Source organism: Manacus candei, unplaced genomic scaffold, assembly GCF_025592945.1.
Source record: "Manacus candei isolate 608988 ecotype Guabito, Panama unplaced genomic scaffold, ASM2559294v1 h1tg000162l, whole genome shotgun sequence".
In the NCBI taxonomy this organism is placed as follows: Eukaryota; Metazoa; Chordata; class Aves; order Passeriformes; family Pipridae; genus Manacus; species Manacus candei.
In genome coordinates this window covers 516,046-531,251 of record NW_026138210.1, presented here as the reverse complement: position 1 = coordinate 531,251, position 15,206 = coordinate 516,046, and the positions used below count along the sequence as shown (strand labels likewise).

The 15,206-nt window shown below is 56.7% G+C and overlaps 2 protein-coding genes across 10 annotated transcripts in view; one reads left to right on the top strand and one right to left on the bottom strand.

The window, feature by feature from the left end:
- Positions 1 to 15,206, top strand: part of LOC127463464 (class I histocompatibility antigen, F10 alpha chain-like) — a 237,011-nt gene that overhangs the window by 83,874 nt on the left and 137,931 nt on the right. The gene's annotated exons all lie outside the window — the stretch shown is intronic.
- The window catches only part of LOC127463463 (class I histocompatibility antigen, F10 alpha chain-like), a 158,784-nt gene continuing 149,773 nt past the window's right edge, over positions 6,196 to 15,206 (bottom strand). The window contains exon 7 of one of the 2 annotated variants that reach the window (XM_051772893.1): positions 6,196 to 6,437. In XM_051772893.1, the coding sequence (XP_051628853.1) occupies positions 6,421 to 6,437 (17 nt within the window). In that variant the 3' untranslated portion in view covers positions 6,196 to 6,420. The remainder of the gene's footprint in view (positions 6,438 to 15,206) is intronic. The other variant, XM_051772905.1, reaches the window with a different exon arrangement.

The window sequence follows — 15,206 nt, the reverse complement described above, 5'->3', positions numbered from 1 at the left end:
CCACAGGGACCCCCGTTGGGCACAGACCTGGTGACCAACATTCTAGGTTATCCATGTTGGGCACAGACCTGGTGACCCACATTCCAGGTGATCCATGTTGGGCACAGACTTTGTGACCCACCTTCCAGGTGATCCATGGTGGGCAGTGTACTGGGGCCTCGGGGATAATGCATTTAAGGAGGAAAAAGTCCTTGTGCAGATGGAATTGGGTGCAGAGAGGAGCAGAGTGGGAATAGGGGAGAGGAACAGCTCTGCAGACCCCCAGGGCAGTGCAGGAGGAGGGGCAGGAGGTGCTCCAGGCCTGGAGCTGAGATTCCCCTGCAGCCCAAGGAGGAGCCCACGGTGGAGCAGGGGATGCCCACAAAGAAGGATGTGAGCCCGTGGGAAGCCCGTGCTGGAGCAGAGTCCCTGCAGCTGCTGCGGCCCCAGAGAGCTCCAAGGGTCTCATCAGCACTGCTGGTTGTGGGGCCACACAGAGGGGCTTTAGGCACAGGAATTGTCCTTCCTGGCCCTAATGCAGGTCTGTGACTTTCTCTGAAATTTGGAGAACAAAAATAGGATTCCACTTGGGTTGTTCTTCAGATTGTTCATTTAAAAAGCAGGAGCTCGTTGTCTCAAGGACTTGCACAGCTCCCAGGGGTTTTCAGTCCCAGCCCCCCAGGTCACCCCCCAAGGTGCTGGACGGCCCTTCAGACCCACCTGAGCCCACCCCCCATGTGCCCACCCTGTGCAGGGCAGCTCGGGGAGCCCCTGGGACAGGGGATGGTGCCTCTGGACCTGCCTCCCAAGGGGCTTCTGCCACCCCTGGGGGGCACAGAGGGGACAGGGGCACCCTCAGCTCCTCCTGCCACGAGCTGAGCTGAGACAACAGCCCGAGCTCCCGGGGCCTGGGCAGGTCCTGCTCCCTCCTGGGGCTTTGCCTGGATGCTCCTGTGCTCCTCAAATAAAACCACAAAAAACTCATAATCCCCCAAGGGCCCAGCAGTCACAGCTCTCCTCAGCAAAGCAAAACTGGTTCCATAGGAGTGATTTGTGGAATATTTATAAGGAAAAAAATTAAAAAACCAGAGCAAGGATCAACTGACAGAGACTAAAATACCTGTGGATGCTGCTGTTGAGTCACTGGCAACTGCAAAGTGTTTCTATACTTACTAAAACTATATAACCCCCCCAATCAATGCCCAGCAGGTGTTGTTGGCATCACTAGTGTAAATAAAATTATTACCAGTCTGGTACTTCCCCAGGTGAGAACCCTCTCTCTGTGTTTGCAAAGGGAAGACTCCAAAGGATGATTTTTTTCCTTTCCCAGTGCTTGAATTTTTATAGGGTTTAATTGATGCCGTGTTTTGTTCCTGTCCCCAAGCCCCAAATTCCTCCTGGTGGGGCAGCCCCGCCGAGCTTTGCAGCCGGGAAACCCGATCTGGGGCTTTGCTCCCTGTTCCTCAGGTGCTTGACCACAGCAGAGGGGCAGCGGGACCCCTCCAGCCCCGCCCCAGGAGCCCGTGGGGGCAACTCCCCGGGCAGCCCGAGGGACAGCGCCAGGGCGGCCGTCAGGGCCCCGAGGGGACAGCGGGGACAGCGGGGGGGCTGCGGCGAGGCCCCCCCCCGGCTCTGGAATGGCAGATCCAGAATGGGGGTGGGGAAGGGGTGCGGAAAAAAGGGGGGGCTCGAGAGCACCCGTCACCCCCCAGCCCCAGAGCCCGAGGCAGGGGGTCCTGGGGCAAAGCCCTGGTGAGACCCCCCAAGCCCCTGCAGCCCCCCCTGCACAGGGGGATGCAGGGGCTGGGAAAGGGATTGCAGGGGTTGTGGAGCTGGATAGGGGGGTGCAGGGGGGTCCTGGAGCTGGGGAAGGAGATGCAGGGGGGTCTCAGTGCCCAGGAAAGGGGATTCAAAGGAGGCCCGGGGTCAAGGCAAAGGGGGGCTCCCAAAGCCCCTGCCAGGGGGGAGCGGGAGCTGGGGCAGGAGCTCCGTGGGGAGAGAAAAGGGGGTGACAGCGGGATGGGGGTCCCGGGGGGGCACACACGCTCCGGTGGGGTACGCACGACCCCCGGGGACCCCCCTCAGCTCCTCCCGCGGGCGGAGGCCGAGCCCCAGCCCAGGGAGACGAAGCCAAAGACGGAGCCCCGACCCCCGTCAGCATCTTGGGGGGGCGGGGGGGGCAGGACCCGGGAAACGGCGGCGGCTGCTGGGAAGGGACCGGGATGGACTGGGACAGACTGGGACACTGGGATACACTGGGACCAGGACTGGGACCCCTCGGGACCAGAACTGGGGCAACAGGGATCATACTGGGAGCAACTGGGACAGTCACCAAATGGCAATAAAACTCTCTGTCACTGCAATGTCAGGATTAGAAAGTGGTTTTATTTTTTTAAGCACCAGGTGCGGGGGTGGGGGCTGGGGGGGTCTCCTCCCATCACCCCCACACTGGGCTGTCTCACACCCTGGTTTCTGTGGATGTAACTAATACATGTGCATTACACTTCCCCAAACTCATGAATATATATTAAACACTCCCACAGATTCTCTTACACATTTGAATCAGTTTCCAGAACTCATTTACATCAGAGTAGGGGTCTCTCGAGGGTCTCTGGTGGCCCTTTGGGGAACATCTCTTCTCCAAATTATCCTTCTTTGGTCACGGGCCTGAAAAACCAGTTTCTTCTTCTGGAATGCTTCCCAGCTCCGGGGGCTGGCCAAGATACTCCTTCTTCTCAGTGGTGCTTTTCCCGGCATCAGACCCGGGCCCGGGGGGATCGGGGGTCGTTCCCAACCGGCTCCGCTCCGCCCTCGGGCCCCGCTGGGGCCGCCCCGCAGTTCCCACCCGGCTCCGCCGCACGGCCCGGGCCCCGCGTGTCCCGCTGCCGCCTGCCCGGCCCCGCCGAGCCCAGAAACGCCGCCAAATCGCTCAGGGGGACCAAAAAACCCTTCCCGTGGGCAGCCAGGGGCGCGGGGGGTCCCTGTGAAGGCCCTTGCCCTCAGTCACTGCTGGGCACCCGCCGCCCCCGCCCCGAGCCGGGGCCCTTCCCAGCGCTCCCAGTGTGCCCAGCCAGCCCCGAGCGCCCCAGGGAGGGCTTCAGCTGGGCACGGCACACCGGGGCTGCTGGGGGTCCCACCTCACTGCGGGGCCCTTGGTTCTTCCCGGGCTGGGCAAACCCGGCGGGGGGAGGTTTGGGCCACAACTCTGTCCCCTCCTCCGCTCGGCCCACGGGATTCGGGGCCGTTTTCCCTTTTGGGGGCAAAGAAATCCGAGCTGTTGAGCACTGACAGGACGCAGCAGCCCTGCAGCCTGCGGAGCCCGGGCTGGCCTGTGCCTGGCAGAGGAACAAAGCAGCTCAGGGACAAATGACTCCGTGGTTAATTGGCCTAATAAATTACTCCTAATTAGGGGGCAGGAGAAGTGAGGCCCCAGGACTTCCTGCCCCCCACATGGCTGGGAAAGCCCAGCCAGGAGCTCCACAACACTGTGTCTATTTTCAGATAGATCTGGGATTTCATTGATTGATTCTCGACATTTTATGCCTGTTTAATGATGTTTCATTGATTCTCTTCGAGATCAGGATCAACATCTGGATCCTTAGGGACATGGTGCTTTTCAAGGAGAGCAGGACACAGGCAGAGCCAGGAGAACCAGCCTGCAATCACACAGTGCCACCGGGCAGAGATGTTGTAGAGCAAAGACTCCCTTCAGGTTGGAAGGAAACTCTGCATTCAGTGAGCTGCCTGGAGAATGTGTGCCCACAGCTCTGTGGGAAGCTGCCAGCAGGGAATAACATTCCCAAGCAGCTGCATCTCTGCCCGGAAGGAAGGACTGTCTGCAGGTTCAGACACTTCTGAGTTTGACCCTTCAGACCATAGTGACCCTTTCAGAGAAAATGCTGAGGACAAGTGTGTTTGAAGAGCTCAAACTGACTGAGAAGGCCTGCAAAGCATCCTGGAGAGCTGATTTCCAAGATCTCCGTGGGCATTTGGCACCTTGATAAACTTCTCTTCTTCCCTCAGTGCCCAGGGAACACCAGACAAGGTCACACAAGGGTTTCCCTTGGAGTGCCCTGGGCTTGGCTGGTGGAATCTTCTTGGGGGAGGGCAGGGATGAGATGAAGGCAGGTGGGTGAGACTTTGGAATGGAAGATTGTGCCTGTTTGGGGTTTTCTGCCTTGAAAGCAAGCTCATCATGAGTTGTAGAAGGCCCTGTGCTGGGTAGATTCAACTACTTGAATAAAGCTTTCAGTTTAAGATCTTTGTTTGATTAGGAGCTCCTGATACCTCCAGAAGCCAGGTCAGGATCCCCAACAATTCACTTTCCTATGTGGATACAATTACTTGGCAAGACTCTGTTGTGGAGTCTAATGCTCTGTACTAAGACATTTCTGGACTAGTATTCCAAGGAGCATCCCAAGCATTGTATCCTGCTCCCTTCTCTAATTTACCCATGTATAAACTCAGTAACTTCCTTTTTACAGCCTATTTATTTACCTAAATGAGTTATATATGACTTACATATATTAAGGGCTGGCTTTATTTCCTGGGTTTTTTTTTCCTGATGAAGTAAATTATCCAACAGTTCTGCTGGAGTCCAAGTTCTTAAATCACTGTAGCTTTCATTGCATGTATTGTGTAACAGGTTGAAAACTTCCTTAGCTGGCAGCTGGAACAAAACTCCATCCAGTTCCCCGAGCTTGCAAACTTCCTTCTTAAACAGCAGGAAGAGCCAGAGTAGATGCCCAAGTGCTGCAGAATGGCAGGAAATGCAGGCAGTGCAATGGTTGCAGTGTGTGAATCTCTGCAGTTCAGCAGAGGCTCCTCATCCCTCTGGAGCAGGGAGGTCACTGCTGGGAAGTTGTGCTGTCCAGAAGCCTTGAGCTCCTGTGGCAGGACGAGCACAGGGCAGTGCCACGGCCTTTGTGGGGAAGATCCTGCCGGGCCTGCCAAGTGCTGCTGCTCTTTGTAAAGCGGGAGAGTTGTGGGTCCTTGCGAGGAGGAGAATGAGGATGTTCAGCAGCAGAAAGCAGAGCAGAGCAGTGCCCTCCTTTTGTCCGGGACTGCCAAGGGGGCACTGAACCTGGCGAGCACTGAGCCAGGGGCAGCAGGAGGGCAGTGTAAACCCGACAGTCCTGGAACAGCACGAGAGGCTGCAGAGCTGGAGAAGGAATTCTGCGGGAATACTCAAGTCCGGAATGCTGCTGGAAGCGTCCCTTTGGCCCCTAGAATTGCCCTGGGAGTTTGCTGCCAGGCTTTGCTGCTCTCCTGCTGCAGTGAGTCACTGCCAGCTGCCGGGTGCTGTGGGCTGGCGATGCCGTGGGGAGCAGCTGCCCGGCCGTGGTGCCCCTTGCCGTGGGTGCCGTGCGGGCTGACGGTGCCGGCGGGTTCCGTGGCAGCGCCGGAGCCCGGCGGGATCCGCAGCGCGTCCCGCCCGGCGCTGCAGGACCGGCTACGGCAGCGAGGGCTGCCAGGCCTTGGGAAAGCTGCGACCTGCAGGAGCTGTCAGGGCTCCAAGGCACAGCCCGGGGGGCCACCAGAGACACAGAGTTCCTGCCGTGCCCATTCCCGTTCCTGCCGTGCCCATTCCCATTGCTGGTAATGCCCAGCCTGCTCCCAGTGTCCCCGTTCCTGTCCCCAGTGTCCCCATCCTGGTTCCCCACGTTCCCATTCCCACTCTTGGTGTTCCCATTCCCAGTTCCTGGTAATGCCTAACCTGTTCCCCCTGACCCCATCCTGGTCCCCCCTGGTTCCCATTCCTGGTGTTGCCATTCCCAACTCCTGATATCCCCATTCCCAGTTCCTGTTGTCCGCAACCTTCAGCTGGTCTTCCCATCCTGTTCCTGGTGTCCTCATCCTTTCCCCATTGTCTCCTGGTGTTCCCATTCCCTGTTCCTGGTGTCCCCAACCTGCTCTTGGTATCCCCATTCCCAACTTCTGGTGACTCCAACTTGTTCCCAGTGTCCCCATCCTGGTCCCCCAAGTCCTCACTCCCATTCCTACTGTCCCCAGCCTGTTCCCAGTGTCCCCCATTCCTGTCCCGCTTGTTCCCATCCTGGTCTTCCACATCCCCATTCCCATTCCCAGTCTTCCCATCCCAGTCCTGACGTGCCCATTCCCATTCCTGGTGTCCCCACCCTATCCCCAGTGTCCCCATCCCAACCCCCCATCCCCATTCCCATTCCTGGTTCCCACAGAGGAACTGCCGGATGCCGGAGGAGGAGCCAGGATTTCTTGCCCAAAGCAGGAGATTTTCACACCCAAATTAAAGCCTCAGGAATAATTGTGGTCCTGGGTTTCACACGGGAAAAAGCAGGAAGTTGATCCATCGGGAAGAGCCGCAGGGGGGCCGGGGTGGGTGGGAGCAGCGGGATGAGCTCTGCCAGCAGCTCCTGCCTTTCCGCAGGGAGAGGGAAGGGGCGGATCCAGCTCCGGGATGGCTCAGGCCATGATTCCTGCTGGGATGAGAGTGGGGAAAGGAGTCACCATGTCCCTGTTCCCATCCCAGGGGATGGAGCCGGCTGTGGAGCCCAGGGAGAGTAGGAACTGCTCCGGAATCCCTCCTGATCCTGCTCTGTCCATCCCACCCCAATCCCATTCCATCCATCCCACCCCAATCCCACTCCAGAATCCAGCCCTGATCCCAGTCCACAATTCCACCTGATCCCACTCTGGAATCCTGTCCTAGTTAGAACAGCTGGGACCGATTCCTCACTGGATGGGTGTAGCCCAAAAGTGTGTATTCTATGGCCTTCCATGCCATTTTCCCAGGAACTGTTGGCGGGGGGGGTGGGGCGGGGGGGCCTGCGAGGTGGGGGAGGTGTTCCTGTCCTCATATCCTTTTATGGAATTCCCCGCTTTGAGAATCCTCATATCCTTTTATGGAATTCCCCGCAGTGAGGGAGCAAACTGAGCATCCTTTTATGGAATTCCCCGCTCTGAGGGAATCACTGACCATTCCTGCCTGAACTGGAGAATATATAAACCTGGAGTTTCAGAACCTTTCCACCACTCGTGGGATCCAGAGGAAGGCTGCAGCTCAGCACTCTCAACCAGACTGAGACCACCACCCTCAACTGGACTGCAATCACCTCTTCTGACCAGACTGCAACAGCTCTCCCACCAGCAGGTTTTTTCCTCTCTCCGTTTACTTTGGACTCCGGGGGCGCCCAAGGAAAACCACTTTGTTCATGCCCCAGGGTGCTGGGTTATACATCTGGGTTTTGTGGATAAAAACCAATTCCTTGTCTGTATAATCAGACTTATTGGGCAAGTGGGGCCCAAGGGGGGCCCAAGGAGGGCCCAAAGGGGCTGGTCCAGGGGGGGAAGGGCTGCAGGGGGTGGATCCCGGAGGAGGAAACCCGCCAAAAGCGGCGGCCCAGCCAAGGGAGGAGCCGAGCGGGAGCACAAAGAAGAGCAGCCAAAAGGTCCTGGCGGTGGCTGGGCAATGGCGGGGGGGGCGAGAGCGGTTTGGGGGCCCCCGTGAGAGCCGGGGGGGAACCCCGGTAGCTGCGGAGTGGGGAGAGCGGAGAGGGGCGATCCCGGAGCTGGGGGACCCCCGGAATGCTGGAGGGGGGGAGCAGAGAGGGAGCGCCGGGCCCCTTAAGCGGGGGTCCCGGAGAGGGGGAAGGCCTTGGAGTGTGGAGAGGAGGGGGGGCCTTGAGGCGGGGTGGGAGCCGAGAGCGCCAAGAGGTTTGCGAGGGTGGGAGCCGAGAGAGGAGGGCCGGCCGGCCCCGGGAGGCAGAGTGGGGAGAAGTGAGCCCTGGGACCCCCCTGGCAACACTAAAGAGGACCCCGGAGAGTGGAAACCCCCCGGAGCCGCGGGACCCCCGGCAGCCCGGAGAAGGGGGACCCCCAATGCAGGCAGAAGTGCCATCAGGGCAGAAAGGGGGGACCCCCCTAACCCCAGAGAGCAGAGAGGGGGAATTTTGGTAGGGGTTTTTGGGCTGAATGTTGTTGTTTTGGGGGTTTTTATGGACACAAGATGCCCAGTGAGTCCTTGAGCTGGACTTGGGCAGGAGGAACCCCAAGAGCAATGTGCTCACCCCATGTTGTCCCCCCCATCAGGATTTCTGCTTCCCAAAGCTTGGGCAGATGGAGAAGGAGGCTGCGAGGAAGAGGAAGATGCCTTGGGCCCCCCAGGCAGGTGAGGAGGAAGTCAGTGCCCCTTTGGGTGGGTCTTTTGTCTTTTGTGGCCGTCCTGCCGGGGCCAGAGTTGGGGGGATGTCCTTGGGCTTCCCTGTGGGCCGGAGGCAAATCCCCTGCATGTCCTTTTGGTTCCTGCCCCAGGCCCCGAGGTGAGGCCGGAGAGCGCGGAGGACAAATCCCCCCGGCAGAGCCTGGTGGGAGAGACCGTTTTGAAGGGCTCCCCGGCGCAGGAAGGCAGCGAGGAGGAAAAGGGCCGGAGATGCCCCCGCAGGAGGGGCTCCAAAGCCAGCCCAGGGGGCTGTGAGGAGGAAAGAGCCAGCGTGTGCCGGGAAGGCGGACGGAGCTTGAGGCGGAGCTGCAAGCTGGTGGTCCCTGAGCAGCCTCCCAGCAGGGAAAAGCACTTCAGCTGCTTGGAATGTGGGAAGAGCTTCAGCAAGAGATCCAACCTCCTGAAGCACCAGCACATCCACAGTGGGGAAAGGCCCTACATGTGTGAGGAATGTGGGATGAACTTCAATCAGATCTCCGCCCTGCTCCGACACCAGAGGATCCACAGTGGGGAAGGCCCTACACGTGTGCGGAATGTGGGAAGAGCTTCAGGGACAGCTCCAGCCTTTGCAAACACCGTTGCATCCACACCAGGGAATGGCCCTACGAGTGCTTGGAATGTGGAAAGAGCTTCAGCACAAGCACCAAGCTGCTCAGCCACCAACACATCCACGCTGGGGAACAGCCCTACACGTGTAGGGAATGTGGGACAGCTCCACCCTCTACACCCACCTTGGCATCCACATCAGGGAGAGGCCTCACAAGTGTGGGAAGTGTGGGAAGAGCTTCAGGGACAGCTCTGCCTTGACCTCCCACCAACGGACCCACCGGTAAGAGAAGCCCCGAGTGCCCCGACTGCGGAAAGAGCTTCGGCCGCTGCTCCAACTCCATCAGCCATGGGAGGACCCGCGTTGGATGATCCACAGGGACCCCCGTTGGGCACAGCCCTGGTGTGCTGGTTTAAAGGTAAACCAGCAGGGGAAATGACAGCGGTGACCCCTAGAATGGGATGGAACACCTGGAATGGGAATGAGAATGCCTGGGATGGGAATGGGGACATCAGGAATAGGATGGGGACAATAGCAATGGGATGGGAACACCAGGAATGGAAATGGGAACACGTGGAATGGGAATGGGGACATTGGGAGCAGATTGGGGACACTAGGAATGGGAATGGGGGCAGCAGGAATGGGAATGGGGACACCAGGAGTGGGAATGGGAATACCTGGAATGGGAATAGGAACACCTGGAATGGGAATAGGAACACCTGGAATGGAAATGAGGACACCAGGAATGGGAATGGAAACACCTGGAATGGGAATGGAGACACCTGGAATGGGATGGGAAACTCTGGAATGGGAATAGGAACACCTGGAATGGGAATGGAGACACCTGGAATAGGAACACTTGGAATGGGAATGGGAACACCTGGAATGGAAATGGGAACACCAGGAATGGAAATGGGAACATCTGGAATTGGAATGGAGACACCTGGAATGGGATTGGGAACACCTGGAATGGGAATGGGAACACCTGGAATGGAAATGGGGACACCAGGAATGGGAACACCTGGAATGGGAATGGGAACACCTGGAATGGGAACACCAGGAATGGGAACACCTGGAATGGAAATGGGGACACCTGGAATGAGAACACCAGGAATGGAAATGGGGACACCAGGAATCAGAATGCTAACACCTGGAATTGGAATGGAGACACCTGGAATTGGAATGGAGACACCTGGAATTGGAATGGAGACACCTGGAATGGGAACACCAGGAATGGGAACACCTGGAATGGGAATAGGAACACCTGGAATGGGAATGGGGACACCTGGGCTGGGAATGGGAACACAGGGAATGGGAATGGGAACATCGGGAGCAGGTTTGGGACACCTGGAATGGGAATGGGAACACCTGGGATTGGAATGGGAACACCTGGAATGGGAATGGGAACATTGGGAGCAGACTGGGGCCACCAGGAATGGGAACATCTGGAATGGGAATGGAGACACCTGGAATGGGAATAGGGAAAACAGAGGTGGGATGGGAACACCTGGAATGGGAATGGGGACAATAGGAATGGGAATGGAGACACCTGGAATATGAATGGGAACACCAAGAACTGGGAATGGGGAAAACAGAAGTGGGATGGGAACACCAGGAATGGGAGGAGGGACAATAGGAATGGGAATGGAGACACCTACAATGGGATGGAACACCTGGAAAGGGAATTGGAACACATGGAATGGGAATGGGAACACCTGGAATGGGAATGGGGACACCTGGAATGGGATGGGAACAACTAGAATGGGATGGGAACACCTGGAACAGGAATGCAAACCCGTGGAATGGGAATGGGAACAGCCGGGCCCGGGCTGTGTCCCTGGGGAAACAGGAGGCCAGGCCCAAAAGAGTTAACTAAGAAATTGGGGCCTGCTAACAAGCTACCAACATCCAAGACCATCTGTGCTCGTTCTGTTCTACTGACTGGAGCAAAGCTTCAGAGAATAGTACAGGAACATGTCCTAGGCCTCGAGGGGATAAATTAGAGAGACAGCAGGATCAGGGAGACATTGGAATAGGAGGAATAGGCCGGGAGCCAGGGCTTTTTCCAAGCTTCAGTGAGCGGGTGAAGAAGAATGGAAGAGAAGGAAGGTCAAGCTGAGGAAGATGAGTTGAAGCCCCCAGAGCCATGGAGGAAGAGTGGAAGTACCCTCAGGATTGAGGGCCAAGGGAAACACCGCCCCAAGCCCCGCCTGAGCTCCACCTCTACTCCGCCTGTTATTAATATGCATCGATAGATGTTGTAATCACTTGAATATGCATTTAATCCCAGCTGAAGATTGTAGAAAAATGCTGATTTTGTGTGAAGCCTTGGAGCAAGTTTGTCCAGCGCCAGCTGGCTTGCTCCCAACGTTGAATAAACAAATCCCTTGCTGCTTAAAGATAAAAAAGTCTCTGAGCAGTTTCTCGGACCGATTTTTCGCATTCAGCGCCCAGTCAGTCCCAGGATGATCCCAGTCACTCCTGGTCTCTCCCAGTTGCTCCCAGTTTCCTCCATGTGGTCCCACTCATTCCCAGTTGCCCCCAGAAGCTTCCAGCATGATCCCAGTTGCTCACAGCCACTTCCAGTCATCCCCAGTGCACTCCCAGTTGCTCCCAGTATGATCCCAATCACCTCCTGCATGATCCCACTCACTCCTGCTATGATCCCAGGATGACCCCAGTCACCCTCAGTGTGGTCTCAGTTGCTCCCAGCATGGGCCAAGCTTCTCCCACCGTGATCCCAGGATGATCCCAGTTGTCCCCATCATGGTCCCAGTTACTCCCAGTTGCCCCTAGCACAGATCCAGTCACTCCAAGTATGATGCCAGTCCTCCCTCCTGACAGTCCCAGTCAATCCCAGTTGCTTCTCTTGTAGATCCAGTCACTCACAGTTCCTTCCAGTTGCCCCCAGCCTGGTCCTAATTCCCCTTCCCGTAGTCCCAGTCACTCCCAGTATGGTCCCAGTCACCCCCACCATGGTTGCAGACACTCCCAGTATATCCCAGTAGAGCCCTCAGCATGCTCCTAGTCCTTCCCAGTCACTCTCAGATGCCCCAGTAACATTCCAGTTTCCACCAGTATGATCCCAGTGACTCCAAGGCACTCCCACTATATCCTATGTGGCCTCCAGTTGCTCCCAGTAGCCCTCAGTGTGGTCCCAGTCGCTCCCAGTCTGATCCCTGTTGCCCCAGTTCTGGTCCTGGAGGGTCCCAGTGTTCTCAGATCCTGCTCCCGGGGGGTCCTGCTGGGTCCCAGTCCTGGTCCCGGTGTATCCTGGTGTTCCAGTCCATCCCAGTCTGTCCCAGTCCATCCCACTCCATCCCACTCCATCCCAGTTTGTCCCAGTCCCTCCCAGTCAGTCCCAATGCATCCCAGTCCATCCCAGTCCATCCCAGTCCCTTCCCAGCCGTTTCCCAGGTCCTGCCCCCCCGCCCCCCAAGATGCTGACGGGGTCGGGGCTCCGTCTTTGGCTTCGTCTCCCTGGGCCTGCCTGGAATGAAGGGGCCGCTGGGACACTTCGGGACCTCCTGAGACCAAAGGAACCCCGGGAGAATTTGGATACTCCTGGAATCAAGGCACAATTGGGACACTGCAGGGCCCTATGGAAAAAAAGGAACCTTGTGACACTGCGGAATTCCTGGAATCCAGGGGCCTTTGGGACATGGGGGCCTCATGGAACCAAAGGAACCCTGAGGTGTTTCTGAAGGTCATGGAATCAAGGGGCCACTGGGACACTGCAGGGCCTCTGGGAATTAAAGGAACACTGGGACACTGGGGCAGGACATCCCCCTGCAATGGCACCAAGACAATGCCCCATTTGCAAAGGGGTCAGTGCTGAGCTGAGAGGGGGCCAGGCCAAGGCAGGAGATGTTGGACCCCAGACTGGTTTCACCCCAAATGAAGCCCCTGATGGTGAGGGAAGCCCTGGAGTCCAAGGACTGTCAGTCCATGGGTTTCTACCAGAAAGGGCCAGTCCCCTTTCCCAGGGGCAGGTTCTTCCAACAGAACCCTTCTTGGGGGTGTGTGGAGATTCCTGCCTTGGCTGGGGACCCCCCAAGGTCACTGCTGGAGGTTGAGAGCAGAGATCTCCCCACGAGCGCTGGGGGAGTGTCTGAGACTGGAACAGTTAATGATTTCTGCATTCTAAGAGACCTCTGCAGGCTTTTGACTTTCTGATGGGCAGCTGGGCCCATCCCCCCTCCTCCAGTGCAGAAGATGTCAAGCCCCCAAAAGGCGGGAAGAGCCGAGTTTACCACGCCCTCCACATGAACTCCGCGCCAAAAAGGGGGACACCCCCCTATGGAAACAACTCCCCGCCTTGGGGAGGTGCAAAGGATATGGATATTGACTGGTGACTTTGGGGGTTTGGGGGGGATTTTTCCTTCTCCTCCCCCCACCACCTGTGTCGTGGTTTGGATTTTGTTTTCCCCAGAGGCTAAGAAAAGTGGTAGACCCCAAGGGGTGGAAACCCCTGGAAGTTTTGGAGTTCTGTCCAATGGGCACTCCTGCAAAAATGTCAACATCCCACAATCTCACCGGAAGAGATGAGTTGTAGTTTGGTTGTTGTTGTAGGAGAGGTGGCCATGTTGTGAGCCACGAGGAAGGGGTTCTGAGCCCCTTGGGCCCTCTGGGGCCCTCCCAGCCCCTGACTGGGGGGCTGCAGGGACCTGGAACAGCATAAAGCTGGGCTAGGTGCCTGTAGTTATGCCGGGAGATGTTTTCTCCATGGGCACAGAGCAGCAGCCGGCAAGCACCAGAGAAACGGTGGCAGAGAGCTAGACAGGAGATAAGGACCTGAACTGGAGGAGCAGCAGAAGCAACATGCAGCACCAGAGAAAGGACTCCTGGAAGGAGAGTCAGGAGAAAGAGAGCCAGCAGCCTGAGAGACAGAGTTCTGGGGGTAAGACTGTACCAGCCCCCCAAAACTCCTTTGAGATCCCTCTGAGGAAAGAGGGAGATGGACTCCTATTTTGGAGAAGAGTTTTAGACATGCAGCACCGGAGAGTGAGAGGAGCTGAGAAGCTCAAAAGACGTCCCGGAGCTGGACTGGGACGGCCAGAGGAATGCGGGGGGAGTTGACCTTGGCTCTCCCCCCCTTGCACTGCTGCCACGGTGGCAGCCTGAGAGACAGGGCACAGAGGCCCTGCAAGGAGCTGAGTCTCCTGGAGATACCAGACCGTCACGAAGACCCCCCTGTGTCTTCGTGATATGACGTGGTGAAACGACCTTGTCTGGGGTTACGAAGCCCACGGAAGACCCCTCGGTTGGAGGCGATGGGGCCGAGAGAGGCTTGAATACCTCCCTCGTGAGTGCTGGCAGAATACCAGCTATCAGCTGCTGCATGTGGAGAAGACAGACAGACTGCTGCCTCAGAAGATGCTGCTGTTCAAAGACTGAAAGGGATCTGTCCTTCTTTCCCTCCTGGACTTTTATTTGGAGGGGAGAAGAGATCTGATCATTGTAAATACATATGTCATGGTAGAGATAGTTGTGATCGTGTGTGTAATGTGATGTTATATTTATTTGTACAGTCATTGTAATATATTCCCTTTCCCCCACTTTGAGTCTGGTGTGTTTTGTCTGGAAAAACCCATCTCACATTAGGTTGAGATGTGGGAGGGGGAATGGAGCTAGGGAATTGGATTTTGGGGCTATCTCAAACCATGACAGCTAATGGATCCAGACCATTGGTTTTTACATGGCTGGATCCAGTGGGCGGTGACTATTTACGTTTTTACCACTCTCATCTTTTCCTTTTTCTTGCTCTCCCTTACTCTTACCCTGTCTTTCTCTCCCCCATGCATTTTTCTCCTCCCCCGAAAGGTTGGTCCTGTTATATGACAGCCCCCAAAATGTTGGCATACCTGTTGATACAAAATTGTTAAAATAAACCCTGTCAATATGTTTTCAGACACCGATTATTCAGTGTTGTTTCACTTTAATCCAGCCCAAGGGAATTATTGATAAAACCTGAGTTACACCCCCCGCCTTTTTCCTGGGGGGGGTTGTAACAGTCACTGCTGTCCCTGTGATGTCACTGCTGTGCCTGTGATGTCACCGCTGTCCCCGTGATGTCATGGTTGTCCCTGTGACGTCACCACTGTCCCTGTGATGTCATCGCTGTCTCTGTGATGTCACCACTGTCTCTGTGATGTCACCGATGTCCCTGTGATGTCACTGTTCTCTCTGTGATGTCACTACTGTCTCTGTGATGTCACTGCTGTCTCTGTGATGTCATGACTGTCTCTGTGATGTGACTAATGTCCCTGTGATGTCACTGCTGTGACTGTGATGTCACCGATGTGTCTGTGATGTCATAGCTCTCTCTGTGATGTCATTGCTGTCCCTGTGACGTCACTGCTGTCTTTGTGATGTCACCGGTGTCTATGTGATGTCATCAATGTCCCTGTGATGTCCCCACTGTGTCTGTGATGTCACCGCTGTCCTTGTGATTGTGATGTCACTGCTGTCCCTGTGATGTCA